The sequence below is a fragment of the Acomys minous genome (genome assembly GCF_964271855.1).
Source record: "Acomys minous genome assembly, chromosome: 10".
Classification (NCBI taxonomy): domain Eukaryota; kingdom Metazoa; phylum Chordata; class Mammalia; order Rodentia; family Muridae; genus Acomys; species Acomys minous.
This window is the reverse complement of record NC_140491.1, coordinates 47594782-47621048: the sequence shown is the minus strand read 5'-3', so window position 1 is coordinate 47621048 and position 26267 is coordinate 47594782. Positions and strand designations below refer to the sequence as shown.

The 26267-nt window shown below is 47.1% G+C and overlaps 2 protein-coding genes across 3 annotated transcripts in view; one reads left to right on the top strand and one right to left on the bottom strand.

Moving 5' to 3' along the window:
* The window catches only part of LOC311607260 (uncharacterized protein), a 102009-nt gene extending 92542 nt beyond the window's left edge, over positions 1–9467 (top strand). The window contains exons 29-31 of the mRNA XM_084798942.1: positions 542–671; positions 6497–6688; positions 9016–9467. Of these exons, the coding sequence (XP_084655068.1) occupies positions 542–671; positions 6497–6688; positions 9016–9258 (565 nt within the window). The 3' untranslated portion in view covers positions 9259–9467. The remainder of the gene's footprint in view (positions 1–541; positions 672–6496; positions 6689–9015) is intronic.
* A 12584-nt stretch (positions 9468–22051) lies between these two features.
* On the bottom strand, positions 22052–25838 carry MRPS24 (mitochondrial ribosomal protein S24). 2 transcript variants are annotated; one of them, XM_084798351.1, is made up of 4 exons: positions 25699–25837; positions 25560–25628; positions 25373–25484; positions 22052–22472 (listed from the first exon to the last, which is right to left on the bottom strand). In XM_084798351.1, the coding sequence occupies exons 1-4, from the start codon at positions 25735–25737 to the stop codon at positions 22189–22191; spliced, it is 504 nt and encodes a 167-aa protein (XP_084654477.1). In that variant the 5' UTR covers positions 25738–25837; the 3' UTR covers positions 22052–22188. The 2 variants fall into 2 exon arrangements, with proteins under 2 accessions (XP_084654477.1, XP_084654478.1); XM_084798352.1 differs by lacking the exon at positions 22052–22472 and adding an exon at positions 22532–22814 and having other exon boundaries at positions 25699–25838.
* Between the last annotated feature and the right edge of the window lie 429 nt (positions 25839–26267).

Genomic DNA, 26267 nt, shown 5'->3' with positions numbered 1-26267 from the left:
GAAACCCTGTTTCAAAACAACAACAAAATGTGTGTGTATGTGTAAGCAACAATTTAAAAAGTAGAGACCATGACTTTGAGAAGGAGGGGTACATAGGAAGGATGGGGGGGATAGAAAAGGAGGAAATTGTGTAATTGTATTTTAACTTCAAAATATGAAAATTAAGATTATAATGTCAGGCTAGATGGATAGCTCAGCGGTTAAGAGCACTTGCTACTCTTCTAAAGGACCCATGTTCAATTCCTAGCACCCAGCCATCTGTAACTCCAGTCCTGGAGGTTTGACACCTTCTTTTGGCCTCCGAGAACATGAAGTAGGCATGTGGTACACAGACACGCATGCAGGCAAAACTCTCATACACACAAAATAGTATTTAAAGGTTATAATTTCATTAGAATGCTTTCAATTCACTTTAGGTTGAGACAATGAGACCTTCATACTTTATAGTTTTCTTCCTTTTGTATGATATTGCATATTATACTTAAAATTTTAAATATTGACTCTGAAAACATTCACATGCCAAGTCTGTACATTTTTACAGATTTAAGAAACTCTTTGAGGAGACCAAAAAGAAGTTAAATAAACATGAAAGCAGAGATCTTACTGGTCCTGCAGATTTAAAACCCAGCCAGTTTGATATGCATACTCCAATTAACACGCTAAGGCGTGAGGTAAGTTGAGTAATCTGTAGAGTCAATATTTTTTGCATTGAGAAAATATAGCTATGTGTTCATTGGTCAGTAAAGCGAAGATTAACAAAAAGAAACCAAAAACCCTCACTGTCTTGATATTAATGAAAATGCGTTATGCTGATTCTCTTTATATCTTCATCTTATTTTCTAGATTTATTTATTTTACTTTATGTGTATGAGTGTTTTGCCTGCATCGTGTCTGTGTACCATGTGCATGCCTGTGAACCACACGTATGCCTAATGCCCTCAGAACAGGGCATGGGATCCCGCGGGCCTGGAGTTACAAATGGTTGTGAGCTGCCGTGTGGATGTTTGGTACCAAACTCGGGCCTCTGGGAGAGCAACAAGGACTCTGAGGCCCTTCTCTAGCTCCTCTTAATGCTGGCAGATGACTCCACAACAAACACCGCACCATCAGAATGTCCAACTCGTAAGTGTCACTAACAGCGCCATCTGGATGTAGTTGAGAGACTGCGAAAGCCAGTCAGTGGAAGTACACATTGCAATTCAGTAACTCAGATTATATTTACACATGCGCAAATATCATCTCAATTTTTGAGGTTTGTTAGTTAGTTTATTTGTTTGTTTTTGAGACAGGGTCTCTCTGTGTAGCCTTGGCTACCCTGGACTCCCTCGAACTCACAGAGATCCACCTGCCTCTGCCTCCCAAGGGCTGGGGTTAAAGGCGTGCGCCACCACCGCCCGGCAATTTTCAAGTATTTTCATCATCTAAATCTGTCCTAAACCTCTTAGTGATTGCTCTTTCATTCTGAGACATAAGAACCAGGTACACTTAATGGCTGGCAAGATGTCTGTCTGAACAGTTTGTCTGGACTCTCAGTCTGCGTTCTCGCTGCCTCTGAGTCTGGCTCCTGCTCCTGAGTGTAATTCTTCCCTGGTTCAGCCTGTTCTGAAACCTGTGAGTACTTCATCTCCTGGTGTCCTGGTATATGGATAAGCCGTACGCTTTATTGATACGCTCACCAATCGTTGGGCCTCTGGGTTGTTCCCACTTTGAACTTTGATGACAGGTGCTGCTCTGGCAGCGCAGGCCCAAGCTCTGCGCGAAGCAGCCTCTATTTCTCCTGGCTGGTTTCTGAGCAGTGGCGGGGCTGAGTCACACGACAGCACTTACTTTGCTGTTCTCAGGAGCCGCCAGCACCTGTGTGTGCGCCTTCTCCAGCAGCCGCAGTCTTCAGTCCTCCAGTCCTGAAGGGGCGCTATAACTTCCCCACTTCCGAGCCAACGCTCCTCCATCTTATATTTTGTTTGTCTGTTTGAGACAGGGTTTCAAACTTGCAGAAATCCATCTGCCTCTGCCTCTGCCTCTGCCTCTGCCTCTGGGGCAGGGGGAGGCTAAGATTAAAGATGTGAGCCCCCACATTTCCATCTTTTTAACAATACCAAGTTTTCATGAAGGGGTGGGTAGGTCACCCGAGTTTCTGTTTGTGTTCCCCTAACGGAGCACAAGTGTCTCCGCGGACCTGTTGGTCGTTAGTATACGTCCTTTAGAGAAAGGTCTAACTAGATTGTCTTTCCAGTTTTGAATTGGGTTAACTTCTCCCTGGTGTTTGTAGAAGTCCTCTGTGCATCGTGGACATGAAATCTTTACCAGGCACAAGAACTTTCCAGCATTTCTTTCTTCTACCCAGCTTACCCTTGCACTCCCTAACGGGATCTCTGAAGAGTGCTGGCACTTTTTGTAGATGGAGTCAATTCAACTATTTGTGCTTTAATGTTCCAACACAAAGTTTTGCCTAATGCAGTCATGATGAGATCTGCCCATGTCTTTTCTTAGAATTTGCATGTCTCATTTCCTACTTTAGTGTGAATTTCATTTGTGATGCTTGGTGGTCACTCACACTTGTTTTTTCACATGTGAAGAACTAGTTGCCCCAGAATTGTTTCTCTCTTTTTAAAAAAAAAAAAGATTTTATTTATTATGTATACAATGTTCTGCCTGCATGTACACCTACATGCCAGAAGAGGGCATTAGATCACATTATAGATGGTTGTGAGCCACCATGTGGTTGCTGGGAATTGAACACAGAGCCTCTTGAAGAGCAGCCAATGCTCTTAACTCCTGAGCCCTCTCTCCAGCCCCAGAATCATTTCTGGTTGAAAAAAAAAAATTACTCTTAAGAATGATTTTGCAGCATTTGTTGAGATCTAACTGATCATAAACATGGGCGTTTGCTTTGGGAGGTTCTGTAAGCCAGGACCAAATCAAATCGATTTCTCCAGTGAGATTTTTTTTCTCCAGCAATATGCAGCTTATTGCCAGTTGTCTTCTGTGTCAAGTTGCTGTGGTAGGATTCCTGTATAGACTTTCTCTTTCCTGAAGGAACATCAGTCTCCCCACCTGGGCTCTTGTCACCTTCCCTGCTGAAAAGACAGCCAAGGAAAAATAAGGAGCTTTTTTTTTTTTTTTTTTTTTTTGCCATGAGGGGATAACAATTAGAATGGGAAAATAACCAGGCGTGGTGGTGCACGCCTTTAATCCTAGCACTCAGAAGGCAGAGGCAGGTGGATCACTGTGAGTTCGAGGCCATCCTGATCTACAAAGGGAGTCCAGGACAGTCAAGGCTACACAGAGAAACCCTGTCTCGGAAAAACAAAAACAAAAACAAACCAAAAATGTTGAAGAGAGAGAGATTGGTAGTGTGCCAGCTCTAAGCCCCCAGCAGGCTTCAGGGTGCCATCCAAGTGACTGTGCTACACAGCCAGAAGGCTCTTAGCCAGCCAGGAGCAGTCTCTCGCAGAGCAAGCCTGCAGTTCACCAGAGCAGCAGCAGGGCAGTCTGGAAGGCTTTGGTCAAGAGAGCTCTGTGCAGGACGCAGTGGGAGCCAGTTCTCTCTTCACCATGGAGCTCTCAAGCCCTCTGTCCCAGCCGCCCCAGGATTTCCGGGCCCTGAGCCCTGATTGGCAGGCGAATACGGTTAGAAACGGGGGCCAATCAAAATGCTATGAGCAGCTCCAGTTGCTATGACAGCAGCTGTTACTTTTCCCAACGTGATCCCACTTGGGGCTATGATTGTCAAAAGCTTGGGCCTTCCAGCAGCTGGGAGGTTGTCCCCTACCCCTACCCCCCCTCCCTGCCCTGCAGTCCCCTTGCTCTCAGGGCGCCCCACGTGGCGTGGGAAGCACCTTAGGCAGTGAGGGCTAAAGTGGCCAGATTATGTCTTGCTGAATCCATGGCGAGGTAAGAGCTGGCCTTCAAAGACAGCTGTTTCTTTCTCTCTTCTCCACTGAAAGGTCCAGAGTCTGACCTAGCTCCTCTCCCTGTTACTCCTTCCCTCTTTGCTCTCGCGTCCTCAAATCTTGGTCATAGCACTGCTGACCTAGTTCGCTATGGACAGCATTTAAATTTTATCAGTTCATTTAAGCTCACATACAACCACATCAGTGTTTTTAATCAACTCAGAAAGGGGGCGTAACGTCAGCTTCTCACTGGAAATTAAACTAGTAGGCATCTTACCGTCAGCAGTTAGGTTAGCTTTTGACGTGGTGGTGTGTGGGTTTTTCTGGGGGGATAGGGTATCAGTGACTGACCAGCGCTGGGCATGGTGGTGCAAGCCTTTAATCTCAGCTCTCAGGAAGCAGACTCAGGCAGCTCTCTGTGAGTTTGAGATCAGCCTGATCTACATAGTGAGTTCAAGGACAGGCATAGTTACATAATAGAAATCCCAGAAAGAGAGAGAGAGAGAGAGAGAGAGAGAGAGAGAGAGAGAGAGAGAGAGACGAGAAAAAGGAGGAGGAGGAGGAAGAGGAAGAAGAAGAGTCCACCCGAGCCTGATGAGTCGGTTGTAACTGTCAGGAGCATGGGCAACTCAAATCAGCAGCATCACCCAAAGGCCATCCTCAGCATGAATGATGACTGACGAAAACTGCATCCCAGGAGTTCTCGGCAGCTTGACAGCAGCAGCCCTGTGCCCAGCGACTGCTGCCTTCAAAACCCCAGCAAAGGCCTCGCCAGCCATATAACCCCATGACTTTCCCAAGCCTGGGGGCGTTCCCAGCTTCCTGGGCCCTGTGGGCCTCTTTCTCCCTCCAGCAAGGAGTGTCAGCTTGGAGGAAGAGGTCGCACAGTGCCGGTGCTGGAACCCACGCTGCTCCTCTTCGCAGCCCGAGCCTCATTCTCAGATACCGCAGTCTCTCATACTTACCTCCCCGCACCTAAACCACTGGAGATACACAGCATAACCCAAGACTCACAGGGCAGTAGGTCAGCCCTGCAGAGGAAGTTCATGGCCAGAGTGCAGCCGCTAACTATCCTGCAGTGTCCAGGCAACATCAGTGAGAGTTAGGAGCACTGCCATAGCCTAAGTGTTGCTCCCCTAGAGAAATCATGTGCAAGCATATCAGACTGCTCAGGAGGCAGAGGCAAACGGATCTCTGAGTTCGAGGTCAGGCTGGTCTACATAAGGAGTTCCAGGCCAGTGAGAAATACATAGTGAGAACCTGTCTTTAAAAAATCAAAACAAGCCGGGCGTGGTGGTGCACGCCTTTAACCCAGCACTCGGGAGGCAGAGGCAGGCGGATAGCTGTGAGTTCGAGGCCAGCCTGGTCTACAAAAGTGAGTCCAGGACATCCTAGGATACATAGAGAAACCCTATCTCGAAAAAAAAAAATCAAAACAAGAAGCTAGTTACCAAAACATACTCACATTCAGGAGCGTGCTTCATGGTAGAATGTGTAGGCCGTGTTTTAAAACCACCATCACAGACCATCATTATACTAAAGAGAAGTCATTCTAACTCAGCCAACTAAATTTTATCGTTATCATTGATTAATATGCTGGTGTATTTTGTGGAATGAATTAAAAGATTACAAGGCAATACTCTTGAATCAGAACATTTTTGTTTTTAAAGAAAACATTATGTCAGCTGGGCACGGTGACCCACACCTGTAATCCCAGCACTTAGGGAGACAGATCTCTGTGAGTTCGAGGCCAGCCTGGTCTACTACAAAGTGAGTCCAGGACAGCCAAGGCTACACAGAGAAACCCTGTCTCAATAAAGCAAAAACAAAAAAACAAAACAAACAAACAAAAAAAGTCACTAGACTGACTTCCATATTCCACTGCTTGTTGCCTGGAATCATTTTTTAGAATACAGTTCAAATTAAAATATTTGCAGTTCAGAGGAAAACATGACTTCAGAATCCATGCTTATAACACCCGTTCATTAGATACCCATGTTCAAGGTCTTTTGTGGGCAAGGCCACTCATCAATGCAGGTTAAAGTAGCTGAAAACCTAAGCTTGCTTAGGAATTACAGGCACTTAAAGTGGGGAGGAATCCCAGCACTCAGGAGGCAGAGGCAGGCAGATTGCTGGGAGTTTGAGGCCAGCCTGGACTACAAAGTGAGTCCAGGGCAGTCAAGGCTACACAGAGAAACCCTGTCTCGAGAAACCAAGAAAGAAAGAAAGAAAGAAAGAAAGAAAGAAAGAAAGAAAGAAAGAAAGAAAGAAAGAAGGAAGGAAGGAAGGAAAGAAAGAAAGAAAGAAAGAGGGGAGGAAGAGCCAGAGACTTCCGCCGTGTGTGACTTACCGCCATGTTATTTACTAAGGAGAGACGAGGGTAGGACTGGAAAACGACAGCTGTGGTTCCGGTATCAGTGAGTGACGAAGATGATGCGTGTAAGGAGCATGACTTTGCCATAATTCTAATAGTCTAGTAGCCTGCTATAGAGCGTAACTCTACCTTCTTACAGCCGAACCGGCGTCACTTGTCTATCAGCTTTGTGCTAGACTAGTCTCCTGTTCTGTCCTTCACCGTGAAACCATATTATTTATTCACACAGTTCCACAGTCTGAAGGAAAACTGGGAAACTACCTATTACAAATATCTACACATGGTTGTAAAACTTCAGTTTATCGAGCAGGAGCTAATAGCAATAAAAACAGAACAAAAAAAGTGCGGACGCCTCCTCGAGAACCAGAGGAACCTGGAGGAAGAAGTGCTCCGCTTCAAAAGCTGGGTGCGCGAGAACGCGGTACGTGGCGTGGGTGCGCGAGAACACGGCACGTGGCGTGGGTGCGCGAGAGCGCGGTACGTGGCGTGGGTGCGAGAGAACGCGGTACATGGCGTGGGTGCACGAGAACGCGGTACATGGCGTGGGTGCACGAGAGCGCGGTACGTGGCGTGGGTGCGAGAGAACGCGGTACGTGGCGTGAGGATGGACCAAACGCGGGAGAGACGAGGAGAGCAGGCAGTTTGCAGAAAGCTTTTTAAGTTAATCTGTAACGTGCTTTAAATGCATTCCAGCACAATGGTAACATCCCTTGTATTTCCTCTTCTGCCAGTAGCAGTTGGCTTGGTAGATTTCTGAGCGTCGTGTGTTTCTTTAAAGTTCTCAGTGTATATTATTCTGGTTTGCTCTTGTATTGCTGAAATAAAACACCAAAAATAACTAAGGGAGATGAGCTGGATAGTTTTAGATCACCTTGAAAGGAGCTAAAGTGATCTGAGACAGGAGGGAGCCTCCATTTAATGCTTCCATAAGATCTGGCTTTAATTAGTGGTGGGAGAGAGCCCACCCCATGGTGAGTGGTGCTATGCCTGGGCTGGTGGTCCTGGGTTCTATAAGAAAGCAGGCTGAGCTGGGCATGGTGGCGCACACCTTTAATCCCAGCACTCAGGAGGCAGAGGCAGAGGCAGGCGAATCACTGTGAGTTCGAGGCCAGCCTAATCTATGAACTGAGTCCAGGACAGCCACGGCAACACAGTGAAACTGTCTAAAAAAAATAAAATAAAATAAAATAAAATAAAAGCAGGCTGAGCAAGCCATGAGGAGCAAGGCAGTAAGCAGCACCCCTACATGGCCTCTGCATCAGCTCCTGCCTCCCGGTTCCTGCCTTGCTTGAGTTCCTATCCTGGTTTCCTTCAGTGATGTACTATGACAAGCCCAACAAATCCTTTCCTCCACAGCTTGTGTTTGGTCATGGCGTTTCACCATAGCAATAGCAACCCTAGGACAAGAGGGAAGTGTTTATAAAAGGCTTTCACGTCCTGCTCACAGGCCATCACTGAGAAATGCGGAAGCAGGAACTCAAATCAAGCAGGGCGGAATGTGGTGAAGCAGAGGCAGGGAAGGAGCAGTGCTTACTGGCTGGATTCCTCGGATTCCTCGGATTCCTCGTGGTGCGCTCAGCACAGGACCACCTGCCTGGGGGCGGGGCGGCACCACCCACAGTGGGCTGGGTCCTCCACATCCATCACTAACCAAGGGAATGCCTTATGTACTTGCCCACAGGCTAATCTAGTGGAGGTAATTAACTCCTCAGGGAGGTTCCTTCAGCTCAGATAGGTTCTAGGCTGGTATCAATCAAGTTGACACACACAAACAGACTGAACTTCCGCAATATTTTAATTAGACTATCTTTCGCATTTTAAGACAATTGAGAAGAGAAATTTCTATATTAAAGTTAAAATATATTCTTCTTCTTTTTTTTTTTTTGTTTTTTGTTTTTGGTTTTTCAAGCAGGGTCTCTCTGTGTAGCCTTAGCTGTCCTGGACTCGCTTTGTATACCAGGCTGGTCTCGAACTCACAGCGATCCACCTGCCTCTCTGCCTTCCGAGTGTCTTCACTATTTCTTAAATTACATTTAAAAAAAAATTTTTTTTTTGCCGGGTGTGGTGCTTCTCGCCTTTAATCCTAGCACTCGGGAGGCAGAGGCAGGCAGATCACTGTGAGTTCGAGGCCAGCCTGGTCTACAAAGCAAGACTAGGACAGCCAAGGCTACACAGGGAAACCCTGTCTCAAAAAAACAAAAACGAAAAAAAAGTATTGTTTACACAGGCCAGCAGGCCAGAAGAGGGCACCAGATCTTATCATAGATGGTTGTGAGCCACCATGTGGTTGCTGGGAATTGAATTCAGGACCTCTGGAAGAACAGCCAGTGCTCTTAACCTCTGAGCCATTTCTCCAGCCCCCAGTTACATTTTTTAATTGGTTCTTTTGTTCTGTGAGTTAGAAAATTACATGGGACTAGGTTGAGAGTGGCTAAGAGCTGAGGTGGCAAACACAGGGCCCTGGGTTCAACCTTCAGCACCATTCAAAGGTGGTGCTTTTTAAAAAATGTTTTTAATCAGGTTTTTGTTTTGTTTGAGACAGGAGTTCATTATATAGACCAGACTGGCTTGAGTTTGGAGATCACCTGCCTTCCATGTGCCACCATGCCTGGCTTTATGGTTTAAATGTAACACAGTCGGCACTAGAAATAAAAAATTGTATTCCCAGCATCTTATTTAACATACTTAGAAGACCAAAGTAATTGTCTGAGGGTTGATTATTTTGGGATCTTGTGCTTTTTGCTTTAGACCCAAGCGAGAGATCAAGACAGCAGGGAGAATTTAAGAGACGCCAACGATGCTACCTCGATAAGCCAGATGGACCTCAGAATTAAAAACATGGAATCTCAGCTAGCCCCGAGGGGGTCTCGGCCAAGTCTCCACGAAGGGGGAGCGCCAAAATACAAGCACGGCTGTGGTGAAGAGAGAGGCATGACGCAGCCGCTGAGAACGGAGCTGGGGGAGCAAGCCAAAGCGAGCCCAAGGAAGTAGCGAAGCTCGTTGCTTCGTCTCTGCCATGCGTTGATGGGTACCAGACCTCAGAAGATGAATGTGCACTTGAAGTGATGTTCAGGGAGGCTCTTGTTTCTTCCCCTTTTCAGTTTGGGTCTCTGCGGCCATTAGTCTTTTAGATTAGTGTTCTAAAGCTTCTTAAATAAGGCGTTTATATTCTTACCTAACTGCTCTTCTCCATTCTATTAAATAGAAGTTTTAACGTGTGTAGCTATTTGGGGACTCTTCCTTGAATGGCAAGGGACAGGAATGGCAATCTCTTTGTCTAGCCTGTTCTGACACGGGGCAGCCGGTCCTGGATCGGGATCTTTGGTGTCACCTATTGAAGGGTACCTGTCATGAACAGGTTTTCTAGTTTGTATACAGACATACATATGACGCAGGAAAGAAGCACACAAGGGGAGGGAAAACTAATTCACAAAATTATCAAAATAGCTCCGTGGACAGCGTGAAGGGGTTCGTAGGCCTGCAGAAAGAACATGCCCCACCCTGGGTGGAGCACCCAGGAGCTTCGCTGGCCATCTCTGATCACCAAACCAGTTTATTTCCTCCCCCACCCCCGCCCCCTGAGACTGCTACCCTGAATCATCCCTCGGTATCAAATGCTTACTCTATTCCAGTTTTAAGGTAAATCGTGAAGATACTTGAAATGACTTCAAGGAAGGGTTTTGTTTTTTTTTTTAAGTCCCAATGCAACTTACAAAATACAAGCTATTTCTAGATTGGTTTTCAGTTTTATTTTTAATTAAATACACTTAAGAGCACAGTAATTATTGATGAATGTATGTATAGCATACAGGTATTAGGGATGGAGAGACTGCTCAGTGGTCAACAGCATTTACTGCTCTTCTGTAGGATCCAGGTTCAAGTCCCAGAATCCACGTGGCAGCTCACAACAGTCAATAGCTACAGTCTCAAGGGATCCAAATCCCTCTTCTGGTCTCCAAGGGCACTATTTGCACATAGTACATAGCCAGAAAGGCAAGCAAAAACCCATACGTACGAAATTAAAGGAACATTTTATGGCATCATCAAGACTTTAAATTTAGCTGGGCGGTGGTGGCGCATGCCTTTAATCCCAGCACTCGGGAGGCAGAGACAGGCGGATCGCTGTTAGTTTGAGGCCAGCCTGGTCTACAGAGCAAGTCCAGGACAGCCAAGGCTACACAGAGAGACCCTGTCTTGAAAAAAAAAGACTTTAAATTTAATTTTGTTCATTATGTGCACATGTGTGGGTATGTGCATAAGAGCGCAGATGCTCACAGAGGCCACAGAAGTCAGATCCCCCTCAGCTAGAGTTACTATTGGTTGTGAACATTTGATGTGCATGGTGGGGATTGAACTTGGATCCTCTGGATCTGATCACATCCAAAGACCGACTAGGTCTGTGTGAGCCAGCTGGAATACAGGCACACCGTTAATCCCAGGAGACAGAGGCAAGCAGGTCTCTGAGTTCAAGGCCAGCTCAGCATAAAGCAAGAACAAGTTTCAGGTTTAAAAAAAAAAAAAGCGTGGGTGGTGGTACATGCCTTAATCCCAGCACTCAGGAAACAGAGACATGCAGATCTCTGAGTTCCGGTTAGTTCTGTTCAGGAGCCCAGTTGAGCATGAGTTGAGAGGCTGTGCAGTGGAGTTAAGTTCATGGCGTTCAGTTTGTGGAATTCAAAGGCAGTGTTACTGGGAGAGTTTTACTGAGACAGGTTAAAAAGAGGACAGCTAGACACAGATGAAGACAGAACGAGCCGGAGAGTGAGAAGGAGCGAGAAGATCAGAACATATTGCCAAAGTTAGTGTGAGGCAAACCAGATCGAATCAGTCAGCTTGGAGAGGATTTGAGCCAGACAAAGGAGTTGAACCAGCCAGCCAGAGCTCAGAAAGAGCTAGAAAGGGTGAGCTTATTCAGCAGTAAGTCTCAGAGGGCTGGGATTAAAGGCATGTACCACCGTACCTGGACCTGAGCATTTTTTTTTTTAACCCGAAATTTGCTCTCTTCAGGGAGCAAGGCTGCATAAGGAGAACTAGGGAGGTCCCGTCTCTCTTGTTGAGCTGTGTCAAAAGAGCATCTCCAGCCAGACATAATGGCGCACGCCTTTAATCCCAGCACTCAGGAGGCAGAGGCAGGTGGATCATTGTGAGTTCAAGGCCAGCCTGGTCTACAAAGAAAGTCCAGGACAGCCAGGGCTACACAGAGAAACCCTGTCTTGAAAAAACAAACAAACAGATTACTTGGTAGAATATCTTCTGGTTTTGTGAGGGTAGAGGTCAAAGCACAGTAAGGGAAACAGAAACAAGATGGCTTCTGATCCTAAAATGGAGTCAGACTTGTCCCTCATGCTCTCAGTCAACTTCCCATGAGCCATAATGATGAATAATAATAATAAGATAATGTCTCAAAATAGGCAGTCAAAATACCCAATTCTACCTTAATATAATGGAGTGGCTTTAAAACAGTATAGTCACTGGGCCACGTGGAAAAAAGTTCATTCCGTGCAGGCACGCCTTAGGAACATCCACTCACCAGGAAGCTCCAGGTGCCTGAAGCATATCAGTGTTGGCCTTTTGTAGAGTTCAGGCACGTCCAACCTATTGACAGTGCAACAGCCGTTGTCAGCTACACAGTTCATGCTCCTGATCTGCCATTAACTTCCAAAACAAACAGACAAAAACCTTAGAAGAAACAAACAACAACAAAAACCATAATATTTTGAGCAGGTGTGCTGTTTAGGTTGAGGTGCATGCATGTCTTTCGCTGATGTGGGGGTGAGCTGCAGGGCGGACACATCTGGACCCACCCACTAGTTTGCTGGGGAAACCGGTACACTTTAGTTATGTGTCTGTGTTGTGTGAATGCAACCACATGTCTCCAGGCGCCCCAGAAAGGCAGAAGAAGGTATTGGATCCCCTGAAGCTAGAACAGCAGGCAAGTGTAAACTCAGTGTCGGTGCTGGGAACCAAACTCCTGCCCTCTGGAGAGCAGCAAGCCTCTTACACACTGGGCATCTTTGTTGAATCTGTGGAGCAGAGTAGATCATAAAAACAGGCGGCTGCAGAGGGATAGCGGTGGGTGAGGTAAAGGTGCGGATGGATGGCCTGAGTCCTGCGGGTCAGAGGAGCCTGGTTGTAATCGAAGACAACTTCTGCGTCTTCTGTTACAGAAATGAAAGCATATGTGCCCACAGCTGACTGATGATAGCGCCTTGTAAGAGAAAGTGTTTATCTGGCAAGCGTGAGGACCTGAGTTCAAGTCCCCAGACCTCACGGGAAATCAGGCACAGTAGCCATGTCTGTAACCACACAGGCCGGTTATCATGGCGTATCCAGCAGCAGACAGTGGAGACCCCATGGAGGGTCATGTGTATCCCACACAAGAGAAAGCTGAAAGCTGACAAACCTTGTCTTCTAACACACAGAAAACCCACGCTCATACAAGAGAGCGCATACACATAATTAAAGATAAACTCTTTTTTAAAAAAGGAAAAAGGGAAGATGAGGTAGTGGTGGCCTTTAATCCCAGCACTTGGGAGGCAGAGGCAGATGGAACTCTAAATTCAAGGTCACCTGGTCTATATAGCAAGTTCTAGAACAGCCAGCCAAGGATGTTTTAGAAACCTTGTCTCAAAAGAAAGCTCTCTACACACACACACACACACACACACACACACACACAGAGAGAGAGAGAGAGAGAGAGAGAGAGAGAGAGAGAGAGAGAGAGAGAGAGAGAGAGAGATCACTGGTGGGGGGATGGGGTGCACGCCTTTAATCCCAGCACTCGGGAGGCAGAGGCTGGTAGATCGCTGTGAGTTCGAGACCAGCCTGGTCTACAAAAAGAGTCCGGGACAGCCAAGGCTACACTGAGAAACCCTGTCTCAAGAAAAGCAAAAAAAGAAAAGAAAAAAGAAAGGAAGGAAGGGTTGGAGAGATGGCTCAGTGGTTAAGAGTATGCACTGTCTTCTAAAGGTCCTGAGTTCAATTCCCAACACCTACATGGCAGCTCTCAACTGCTGGGTGCCATCTTCTGGTGTGCAGAGGTACATGCAGACAAAGTACTCATATACATTAAATACATAAATCTTTTTAAAAAGAAAGACGGGGGAAATTATTTATATAAAACTTCTCTAACCACAGTGCATTGGCTGAAATGATCTTTGTAGCTTATTTAGAACAAAATAAAAAGTCTAAACAGATTTCTCCTGACAATGCAGCATCCTTTCCAAATTCTCACCATCAATCAGGAGTTGCAAAAGCTTGGCCTAGTTTCAGTGACAACTTAAATTCTGGCAGGGTCGACAGGCAGGTGTTCTCTTCATGGCCTCAAGGTCTGTGCTCACTCTCTTCTGTTCCTCCCGGAAAGAGGTTTTTGCCATAGGGTGGGGCTGAATGGGGCGTTGTCAGTGTGCTGGCTCGGCTCTGCATCTTCCCTTCAGAAGATGCGGCCCATGAGTTGGGCTTTGCTGTCATCTCTGCAGTAAGAAGCCCTGCCATGGCACAGTATTCTGTTCCTTACATTCACAATGGTGTGTAACCGGCTGATAGCTCTACCCTAATGCGCTTAGCTACATCTTCAGTTAACAGTTACCGTGTAGTAGTGTGGGTGCCTCCACCTGCCTGCTCCCCATATTCTGAGGTCACTATGGCCCAGTGAGAATAACCACACAGCACTCACACAAACGTGTCTTATTGACTTTTATGCTCACTGTGAATTCTTCAAAGCAGCTTTCGTTTGAAAGATGGAGAGAAGTGAAGAAAGAGTTTAGAAAGAGAGGTGCAACGGACACAGCAATGAGACATAGAGCGCTCCAACAAATACAGCAAGTACACCTGATGGGTACAAACATGAGTTCCCATGCGCAGCAACATGGAAATAGTATAGAAGAGATTATAGATTAGAAAATATGGCTATAGCAAAGGCGTGGCACATGCCTTTAGTCACAACACTAGGGAGCCAGAGGCAGCCAGGTCTTTGAGTCTGAGGCCATCTGGTCTCAGGAGAGCCAGGACTACACAGAGAAACCCTGTCTCAAAAACAAACAAAAAGATGTGGCTGCATTCTCCTTTTGAGACTGATCAAAGATAACCACATACACATTACATTCACACCTATACATAGATACACACATACATAGATACATACCACACACAGACGCATACACAGATACACAGATGCGTGCACACATACTGTACAGATAAACACACCATACACACATAAACACACCACACACGCTTGTACATACTGCACATCTTGTACATGCATAAACCTACAGATACACACACCATGAACACACACATATTCTAAAATAAATATTTCATACCAGTAATATAATTCTCTCTTTTTAAGGAGCACTGAAATATTACACAATACGCATGCAAGTTCAAAACAATGAATGCAACGTGTCCATTGAACAGTTACAATCATTACATCATAAGGTCTACATGAGGGAAGTTGTTGCCAGGGTCTACATCCTGGCATCCCATGCAAAACAATGAGACGAAGGAGCAGAGGGTGAGACGGCATGTGCAGAGCCGTGAATGAATAAATGAAGGAGGGTGAGTTGCAATGGCTTTTCTTGTATAAATCAGGAATCATTTGTAATACTTCCTTATCTGGTCAAGGAATTAGCCAAGCTGTCTCCCCACCTGTCACGTAGGTCTTGTCCTTGTCTCTCCTTAGCTTTTAATTTCATATGTTACCTTCTCCCTTTTTTTTTTCTTCTGGTTTTTCCAGACAGGGTTTCTCTGTGTAGCCTTGGCTGTCCTGGACTCACTTTGTAGACCAGGCTGGCCTCGAACTCACAGAGATCCACCAGCCTCTGCCTCCTGGGTGCTGGGATTAAAGGTGTGCACCACCACACCCAGTTCTTCTCTTTTTAAATAATTTATTTAATTTTATGTGCATTGGTTTGAGGGTGTCAGAGCACCCGGAACTAAAGTTACAGACAGTTGTGAGCTGCCATGTGGGTGCTGGGAATTGAACCGGGGTCCTTTAAGGAGCACACGATGTTCTTAACCTTGCCCTGTTGTTGCTGTTGTCTTTATGACTTGTTTCCTGTTGTTGTTGTTGTTGTTGTTTTTTTTTAATTTAGAGTATGAGTGTTTGGCCCACACGGATGTATGGGCACTGACTGTGTGCCTGGTGCCGGTGGGGGCCAGGAGAGGGTACCTCGTCCCCTGGATCTGGAACGCGAATTACAGATGGTTGTGAGCCTCCGTGTGGGTGCTGGAAATTGAGCAGTCAGAGCCCTTAAGCCCTGAGCCGGCTCTCCAGGCTCAGGAGAGGAGGTATTGACTCAGAACACTGCCTTGTTCTGGACCCATTCATTGACCAGTACCTACCTCTCTTAACAGGGATCTGCAAAAGCTCCCTGTATTTGCTTTTCTAGAAGAGCAGTAGCGCCACCTATAGGTTACTCAGAACCGACCTGGCAGCTCATTTGGAGATTGTGAGAAGAGGGACGGAGGGGCGGAGTCAGATGAGATGGTGCGGAGGATACAAGATCTAGGGAGAGTGGGAGGGTCTAAGGGCCTCGCTTGAGAAGGTCGTGGCTAAAAACCCAAAACAGGGAGGCCGTAGACGGGTCTACTGATCCTAGTGACTCAGAAACGCTTCAAACCGTGAGGAGGGCCCAGCTCTCAGGAGCACATACCGCTGTGGCGAAGGACCCAGGGCGGGGTGCCCAACTGCTTCCTGCAACTCCAGATCCAGGGGACGCGCCACCTCTGGCCTAGTAGGCACCTTCACACTCAAAGACCTATCCATATACAAACATATACATAATTTAAAAAATAGAATTTTACAATTATTTTTAAAGCGAAAACTCACTAAGCCTTGACAGTATTTTCACAACAAATCCATACAGTGTGCGAAGTCCTGGCCTGATGGTAAATGGTTTCTACAAGAGCATCTACGGCATCTGTGAAGAAGACCTAAGTCTGTCAGTCATTGTAAAGAGCTGAAGAGCCCTTCGTGGGGACTCCTGAGCCACTGTGTATATGGGTTGGGGACAATGCCACAGGCCATGAAATTCTTGAGGTTCCTGACTGAAACTAGAAAAAAAAAATCAAGTATACAATTAGAAATCAAAGGCAGTTGGGGGGATTTCTAGGTATGAGAAGTTATTGCAGAATTGGACAAATTGTTAAGCAGCCTTCTAGAAATTTCTGTCTGTACCCAGAGATCAGCCTATTCTCAGCCTGGTCAGAGAAGCTGATTTTTGCAGCAGTCGGCAGAGGCTTATACCCTGTCAAAGTCCTGGAATAAATCCGGGCATGGTGGCGCACACCTTTCATCCCAGCACTCAGGAGGCAGAGGCAGATGGATCTCCGTGAGTTCAAAGCCAGCCTGGTCTACAAAGTGAGTCCAGAAGAGCCATGGCTACACAGAGAAACCCTGGAGAGAGAGAGAGAGAGAGAGAGAGAGAGAGAGAGAGAGAGAGAGAGAGAGAGAGATGTGGAATCTGGCATGGCTGCTACACTCTTAAACCAATGATTGGGGCTGTCATCACCCTAAGGGGAGGGGCTCATGGGCACCCATGCCACCCTGGGGATTTATACATTGTCAACAGTTGATAAAGGGGCAGGAAGGGGAAACATCTTTGGTATTGTGGACACTGATACGTACCTATATTATTTATTTATTTATTTATTTATGTGGTTTTTCGAGACAAGGTTTCTCTGTGTAGCCTTGGCTGTCCTGGACTCGCTTTGTAGACCAGGCTGGCCTCGAACTCACAGCAATCCGCCTGCCTCTGCCTCCCGAGTGCTGGGATGAAAGGTGTGTGCCACCATGCCCAGCGATATCTATGTTCTTATGGGAAAAAAAACCACAAAAAACTCTGGGCTGGAAAGAGGGCTGACTGGCTAAGAGCGCTGACTGTCTTCGGGAGGAACCGGATTTAATTCCCAGCACCCACATGATGGCTAGCGACCACTTGTAACTCCAGTCCCAGGGGATGAAACACCCTCTTCTGGCTTTGTGGGCAGAGGTTGTAGAATGGTGCCCAGATGAACATGGAGGCAAAACACCCATACACTTAAATAAATCAGTCAACCAACAAGAAACTAAGTCATCCCCTCCATCAGGACTTCCTTATTTATTACTACCAGCTGTTTTACAGTTTTCAGTTTAGCTTGTCTTTCTGCTGAGCTGTTGACTCGTTTGTAGGAAAGCAAGAATAAAGGGCCGTGGTTCCCTTGTAAGCCTGTACAGCAGCCTCCCAGGTAAACTCGCTGTGATTCATCTTCTGTCTTCCAGAACTTCTTCCTGCACTGGACGCCCACATGGATTGGCGGTCCTGAATCGCAAAACTTCCTGATGAAAGGTCTGCCCACTAAGGTCCTTTCCGGGTACTCTTTTAGTTTAAAAACTAATGAGAGCAGGAAGGAATTCTGAATTCCTGCATCTGTTTATTGTGACTCCAAATCCATGTTTTCCTCCACTGAAAACGCTCAGTGGGGCACCACAGGCTTTGGTGCCTGACCAGTATTAGCTGTACACATCCGAGAGAGCATTCAGGAGTCTCAGAGAAACATCCTTGTGTTTATTAGTCAGGGTTCTCTAGAGGAACAGAACCAATAGAACAAATCTGTGTTAGAAGGAGATTCTTGGATTAACTTGCTCAGTATGTCTGCCTCACACAAGAAACGCCAAGAATCCAGTAGTTGCTCAGTCCATGAGGACCCAACTCAGTAGTTCCAGTCTGGGGTAGAGGCCTGGAGACTTGCTGGGAGCTACTGGTATTCAGTCTACCTTGGAAGCCTGAAGAAACTGGTTCTGACACCAGTAAAGAAATGCAGTAGCAACATGGTAGATGCACTTGCCAGTGAGAGTGAAGGCAAACAGGCAAATAGCGAAGTTTTACTTGTCTGTCTTCTCTCTGGGTTGCCATAGGAAGGAACTGCCCACATTTAGGGGAGGTCTTCCCGCTTCAAGTAATCTGGCCAAGAAAATCCTTCACAGGTGTGCCTTTTAGTTGATTTCGGGTTCAGTCATGTTGACAGCCCAAGTCAGCCATCACAAAGCAAATACTAAGCATTAGGACCATGGTCTTAATCCCCAGGATTGTGAGTCAGCTGGAAAAGCAATTGAGCAGCCAGTGTGGGCTACCTTGCTTTTGTGTGTGTGTTTACAAACTACTCCAGAAAGAATAAGTATTCCAAAGCACTCCAAGAAAACATGGTCAGATTACAAGTGTTACAATAAATTGTATCTGTTTGACCTAGGAAGCCAATAACTGACACAAAGAGACTGAAATGTAATTCAAAGCTGCAAGCACTATGCTGGGCAGAATCTGAACTGCTACTAATCTAACAATAAACTACTTTAATCCTCATAACCTACATATATCCCAAGCACTTGCCAATCTGATCCTCCTCGGGCCACTTCTCTTCCCCAACTCCCTCAGTCAACCGCCAACCGTCAACTCGCAACTGTCAACCCCTCCAGGCTCCTCTCACTTCCTATGGAAATCCCGCCTTCCACATCCTGTCCTTCTGCCCAGCTGATTGGCTAAACAGCGCCTTATTGACAACTGCTACATCCACTCAAGGCATTCCTCCACACAGTGGTTTTGTAGATAATTGTTCAACATCTTATCACAGAAGCAGCCCGGTTTTAGCCAGAAAGGATTCAAGATAAACACTCAGATGATTGTTCATAACTACTGTATCTGTTACCAGAGGTGGTTCTACAAACGCTAACTAAAAGCATGTAAGTTCATAATGTTCTGTATGTTAATTATTAAGTTTTCTTTTGAGACAGGATCTCATGTCTTTGAGGCTTGCTTCAAACTCACTGTGTAGCTGAGGTGACTTGAACTCCTAATCCTCCTGCTTGCACGTTCCAAATGCTGGAATCACAGGCGTATGGGGCCACGTCTGGTTTTGTAGTATTGCGGTTCAAGCCCAGCCATGTTAGTGGAGAATTCTAATAACTAAACTCCCCCAATCCCTTAACAGTGTGAGTGTGTGTGTGTTTTATGAGTGCAGGTATACACACGTGTGCGCATATGATATGGTAGCCAGAGGCCAATGTCAAGTGGCTTCAGTTGCCCTCCACCTTATTTTTTGAGACAGAGTCTCTCACCCAGAACTCATCAATTGGGCTAGGTTGGCTGACTAATTATCTCTAGAGATACACTTGTCTCTGCCACCCCACCACACCTGGCTTTTTTGTTTTGTTTTTTCGAGACAGGGTTTCTCTGTGTAGCCTTGTCTGTCCTGGACTCACTTTTTGACCAGACTGGCCTCGAACTCACAAAGACCTGCCTGCCTCTGCCTCCTGAGTGTTGGGACTACAGGTGAAGCTGGACTGTTTCTAAGGCAGGGCTTTTATAAGAAAAACTGTGACCAGGTAACAACCAGGTAACCAGGTGGGAAGCAAGGAAGACAACATTGCATCGTTTTGACTAGCTAAATTTTGATCTGAATACATTGTATCCAGTTAGCTAGACAAAGCATTTTAAGCTGATTAGCTAGGATATGGGCTTGAGGATTTTCCAGGGTATTGTGGTTTTGTTTAAGTAGAGCATATATCATTAATTTTAGCAGAACTTTCAACAAGTTATGAATTGTAAGTAAAAGGCTATTCAAGCCCGGAACTTAAATTTACCCTGTGATCAAAATGGTTCCTGTTATGCTAAGGACAAAGCAGGTGTTAACAGAGGAGCTACAGTTTTAAGCAGGTTACATACAACAGATGGTTGTTAGCCACCATGTGGGTGCTAGGAACTGAACATAAGAACAGCCAGTACTCCTAACTGCTGAGCAATCTCTCCAAATAATATTGTTAATTATTTGAAAGTTTCACACATTCATATAAGAATTATATAATGTATGATTATATACTGTATTTTTTTAAATCACTGAATTCCAGTTAAGAGGCGTTGTCTCAGAAAACAGAGGGGTTTGAAGAGACAGCTCAGCAGTTAAGAGCACAGCTGCTCTTCCAGGGGACGGGGGTTTGATTCCAGCACCCACATGGCAGCTCATAGCTCTCTGTAACTCCAGGTCCAGGGGATCTGACACCCTCACACAGACATACATGCAGGCTAAACACCAATGTGTGTAAAATAAATCTTTTTTTTTTTAATGGAGGGCAATTGATGACACCTGTCGTTGGCATCTAGCTGCCATGCCATATGTACACATGTGCATATATCTGCATACGTACCTGGTAACCCATATAAAAGACCCTCACGAAAGCTAGGGGACTGGGTAGATGCTTACATCCTGTGTAATGAATAACTATATAATGTATATTGATTGTAGTCATCCAAGGTTGGACTCTAACGCCCCCTAGTTCATCTCCCTCCCAATTTGGTGTTTTGTTTTTTGTTTTTCCGAGACAGAGTTTCTCTGTGTGGCCTTGGCTGTCCTGGACTCACTTTGTAGACCAGGCTGGCCTCGAACTCACAGCGATCCACCTGCCTCTGCCTCCCAAGTGCTGGGATTAAAGGCCTGTGCCACCATACCTAGCCTGTGGCTCTTTTTTTTATTTCAGATTAGTAAGTAACTCCCAGTCCAATTAGAGCTGTCCATATGCACATGAATGTGTATGCCCATCCACTTGGCCATGTCCCCAAAGAAACATGACTTTTTCTCCCTCAGCAGCCATCAACTAACAATAACTCCTTAGGAAAGTTGGGTAACAGGGGTCCCTCGCCCATCCATCCTGCAACTGTGCCAGCCTGATCTTATGCAGGGCTTGTCTAGGTAACCATAGCTGAGTTGATGTGCCCAGAAGTCACATTTCACAGCTCTCCTTTCTAGATGTCACTTCTACTGATTTCTTTCCATCCTTTCTTCCATGAACTATGCAGAACCTTGCATGGCCCACCCACAGCTGAGCACTATTATTCACACTGAGGACTTTGGCCAGTTGTTAAGTCTCAGCATTAACCACTACCCACTGCAATGCTTTTCTGACTAAAATTGAGAGCACCATAAACCTGCAGGTGTATGAGTATATAAATCTCATGTTTATACATAAGTGTAGAGTTTGCGAGCAGTAGACTCCCCTCTCGGGGCCTATGATCTCCCTCGTCATGGGGTCTTTGCCCCCATGGTGGGGGCATTATATATGGTGACAGATATAAAATACCTCCTGTGGAGCAACCACCAAACCCAACCATTAAGGACTTGGTTACCTCAGTAACTGTAGAATCCTATTGCACCATGGGGCACATCTTGCCAGCAGGTCATTATTAAAGCACAGAGTCCTGTGCTAGTCCCATTGATGGCTTTTCTCCTCATAGTAGCACATGAAGCACTTTGTAGCAGGTAAGCTGGCCACGAGGGACTTTCCTGTTCAGTTTGGGATGGATTTCTCTACTCCCTCCATCTAAATTGAATGGCACCTCAGGCAGTAAAATCTTACGATCTAGTTATGGGAGCGACAAATAGTGATGGCAAACCCCCCCATGTTGTTTGGGGTGTCTCTGAAGCCTTCCTGGCTTCTGGGAACAGGATTGCCCACACACAGGGTACTTATGTTCAAACTCCCTTCTTGGAAAGTACTTTTTTAAGCCAGGCGGTGGTAGTACACGCCTTTAATCACAGCACTCAGGAGACAGAGGCAGGTGGATCTCTGTGAGTTCCAGGACAGCCTGGGTTACACAGAGAAACCTGTCTAGAAAACAAACAAACGAAACCCACAAATATATTTTAATTAACTTACAAAAGTCACATTAACTCCAGTTTCAGGAACACCCAATGCCTTCCACCATACACACAGACACACGCACCCACATATAATTAAAAATAAAATCTTGAAGAGACATAGAAGCACAAAACAGTAGAGGGCCTTTATTCAACAGCAGCTTGGGGGTTGAGGCCTCCATCCTGAGAGAAGGCACTGGATCTACTCCCACTATTGGGCCTTTGAAGGCTACAGCTTGTTGGAAGAAGGAACACCCTTTATATGTACTTGTACACGACCTTGGAGGGCACAGTTTGAAGGTGGAGTCGCACAGGACACTTGTAAAAGTGTGACAACAGAGTCTCACTGTAGCCCACAAGAAAGTACAATTTGTGTGCTGGCAGCTGCCTCAGGACCAGGGCACAGATGTCCACTTGGTTGGCCCGGCGCTTCAGAACAATCTGGTCAGCCAGGCAGCCTGGAAAGGTGCCCTGCATAAACTTCCGAAGGAAAACATCCTCCAGCGTTCTCTCTGCAGCATGATCTTCCCCGTCCAGGTTACCTGAAGAGGACACCATAGAGGAGTCATCAGGGGCAGCTGTGCAGACTCCAGGCCTGGCTCCCAGCAGGACTGCACGTTCAACTCTACCCCTTAACCCCAGCCACCCCGCTCTTCTAATGGAGTAAGAATAACATCTTAAAAATCAAGGCACAGGGATGGTAACATGGCTCAGCAGGGAGAAATGCTGGCTGTGAAAATCTAACGACCCAAGTCCAATCCCCAAAACATACCTTAAGAAGCCAGATGTGAGGGAGGCGGTGGAGGCAGGTGGATCTCTCTGAGTTCCAGGCTCGCCTGGTCTACAAAGTGAGTCCAGGACAGACAAGGCTACACAGAGAAACCCTGTCTCAACGAAAATAAAAAATAAAAAAAGAAGTCAGATGTTTGGGTATGGTGGCGTACGCCTTCAATCCCAGTACTCAAGGAGGCAGAAGTAGGTAGACTGCGGTGGGTTTGAGGCCAGCCTGGACTACAAAGCAAGTCCAGGGCAGCTAGGGCTACAGAGAAACCCCGTCTCAAAAAAACAAAAACAAAGCCAGATGTACTTCCAACATTGCAGCTGCCTATGGGGGCCCCTGCTCTTACCCATGAAGTAATCCCACTAAACCCTCGAGTCCATATTGCCCCCCAACAAAGCCAGGTGCGCTGGCGCACACCAGTGAGGCCAGCACGCTTAGGTAGGATGACAGGTGGAGACAGGAGGACAGCCCAGGAAGGTCAAACGCCTGCGTACAAACCATAGAAGACAAGAGAGACACCTTGGTGAGACAAGGTGCAAAGAGACAAGTGGCTCCTGAAAACTGCCCTCTGACCTCCACAGCTGCACCATTAAAGGCACTACTAATGAATATGGTTGACTCACCAACAGTGAATTCCCATGATTAAGGCCCAAGTGAAGTTTCTTGGGTTTTGGGTTTTTTTTTCTTTTGTTTTTTTTTAAGATTTATTTATTATTTGTACAGTAAATACTATGCCCACATGTGACCCTGCAGGGCAGAAGAGGGCACCAGATCTCACTATAGATGGCTGTGAGCCACCATGTAGTTGCTGGGAATTGAACTCAGGACCTTTGGAATCACAGTGTTCTTAACCTCTGAGCCATTCTCCAGCCCCCTCCCCGCCCCAAGTGAAGTTTATCTAACAAAGTTTTCTCCATAAGGCACGTCAGTCTTCTTAAGCTCACGGAAACACTAGACAGCATTTCAGGGCCAAAGTGCCACATCCCCAACACAAGGCACAGTAATGTTTGAAATGTGGCTCTAGACTACCAAAAGGGCACACTTTACAACACAACCTTGTTCTACCTCAGGTGTGAACTATGCTCTGCCCACCTCTCCAAATGACCTTGAATGACCTTGAGGTTACTGACAAATTTTAATCACTGTAATATGCAAGGACTGAGGGGCTGGGCAGATAGGTCAGTGGCTGTTCCTTCTGCTGTACAGGTGTGAGGCCCTGAGCTTGGCTCCCCAGAACTCACACACAGGTGGTCATGACGGGCTATGAGCACCTGTAATTCCATGCTCCTATGAGATGGGAAGCAGAAGCAGGAAATCTCCAGAAGTTTGCATAACAACAACTAGCCTGGCGTACACAGGTGACACAGAGGTGACAACAGAGACCCAAACAAGACCAAGGCAACAACTGGCCCTTCGTGACTTCTACAAACAGTGTTACGCATGGACGCCTGCACTCACACAGCAACATGCGTATACAAACACGTGTACAGCCGATTTATTTATTGGGGGTTGAAACTCCAGTATCACAAAAAGACAGCTAGGCTGGTGAGATGGAGCGTGCCTATACCCCCAGCAGTGAGAAAAATGAGGCCAAAGTATGAGAGTTCCAGAGCTGCCTGTGGTACACCGCCAGACTTTTTTTTTTTTTTTTTCGAGACAGGGTTTCTCTGTGTATTCTTAGCTCTCCTGGACTCGCTTTGTAGACCAGGCTGGCTTCCAACTCACAGTGACCCACCGGCCTCTGCCTCCCGAGTGCTGGGATTAAAGGCGTGCGCCACCACGCCCGGCGCACTGCCAGACTCTTAAAGATGGTTCGGCAGGTAAGGGCGCTTGCTTGATCCCTGGGATCCCTGGTAGCAGACAACTGACTCAAACTGTGTGTGTGTGTGTGTGTGTGTGCGTGCACATGCTCACACCATTCATACTGAAATGAAAGTAAAAAAATATATATACATGGAGGAGAGGAAAACAGAAGCCTGAAGTATGGGATCTGGAAGCAATGTTGACTGCAGCACATTCGTCCGTGAAGAGCGTTCTGTGCGTTGGCGAATACTGCATTATTTAGGGCACGCTCTCCCAGGTCTAGGAGGGATATTCAAATTCCTTCCCATCCTAAGCTGGGCGTCACGTTGTAATGTGTGTGGGTACACATTATGTCACTGATGGACATATGCATTAGACCAGGGGGTTAACAGCCAATGTGTTTCTCTGTCGCTCTCCATTTATCTGATGTTTTTTTGTTTTTTGTTTTTGGCAAACAGCTGCTCTTTCAAGACTGGGGTACCCAGTGGCCCCAAGGACCCCCGTCCCCCTCCCCCATGCCTCCTCCATCCTCACACCCCAGGAGCTGTGCTTACAGCCCCACCAGGTTCTCGTCTGTGATCTGGGGAGGATTCTCACGCTTGAAGTGGCACCGCACGCACTTCTGTCATCTTTACTCATCTTTCCAGCCCCATAACTAAATGTCTTTTATTGTTTTTTTCATTTTGTTTTGTTTTGATTTGTTTTTGGCTGGCCTTAAACTCGAGATCCGCCGCCCGAATGCGTTCGCCATCATGCCCGGCCTCCTACCCCCAAAGTTCTGCTCTTCGAGCAGGTAAACGCGTCACCCGTGCCAAGTGTCAGGCACACTGGGTGGCGGTCCTTCGCAGGCGCCCTCACCTGTGTGCAGCGACAGCCAGCCCTTCCGGTGAGCGATGTAGTGCGGGGCGTGCGCCTCCTCGTAGCTCACCGGCTTGTCCCCCTTGGCCACGCGGACTCGCGCCGCCCGGTTCTAGGAGCAAAGGGGCCGTCACGGGTCAGCCCGGCCCCGGCGCCCCCAGCCCACGGACCCGCCCGCCGCACTCACCTTGGCGCAGACCGCGGAGGTGTGCAGGGCGCGCCAGGCGCAAGGCAGCTCCAGGCTGCAGGCCAGCACCTGTGGAGAGACCGGGTGTGAGCGGACTCCGGGCCGGCGCGCCCAGCCCTCCCGCCCGCAGCGCACTCACCCGCAGCCCTAGCCCTCTGATGGACACGGACGACGCCATCTTGGGCCGGCGCAGCGCGGGGACGCGTCAATGCGCAGGCGCGAGAGGGAGGTGCAGAAACTAATGGGAAGCAGGCGGGGCGGGGGGGAGGGCGGAGCGAGGGTGAGGGAGAGGGCGTGGTGTATGGCGTCCCCCGCAATTTCCTTGGTTCCTTGGTCAGACATGGTGTTGGGATTTTGTTTTGTTTTTGTCTTTTGGTTTTTTGTTTGATTGGTTGGTTTTGCGAGACAGGGTTTCCCCGTGTAGCCTTGGCTGTCCTGGACTCGCTTTGTAGACCAGGCTGGCCTCGAACTCACAGCAATCTACCTGCCACTGCCTCCTGAGTACTAGGATTAAAGGAGCGCACCACCACCGCCAGGCTTGGTGTTGGGTTTTTGTTTTGTTTTGTTTGTTTTTTTTGGGGGGGGGGTTCGAGACAGGGTTTCTCTGTGTAGCCTTGGCTGTCTTGGACTCCCTTTGTAGACCAGGCTGGCCTCGAACTCACAGTGATCCGCCTGCCTCTGCCTTCCGAGTGCTGGGATTAAAGGCGT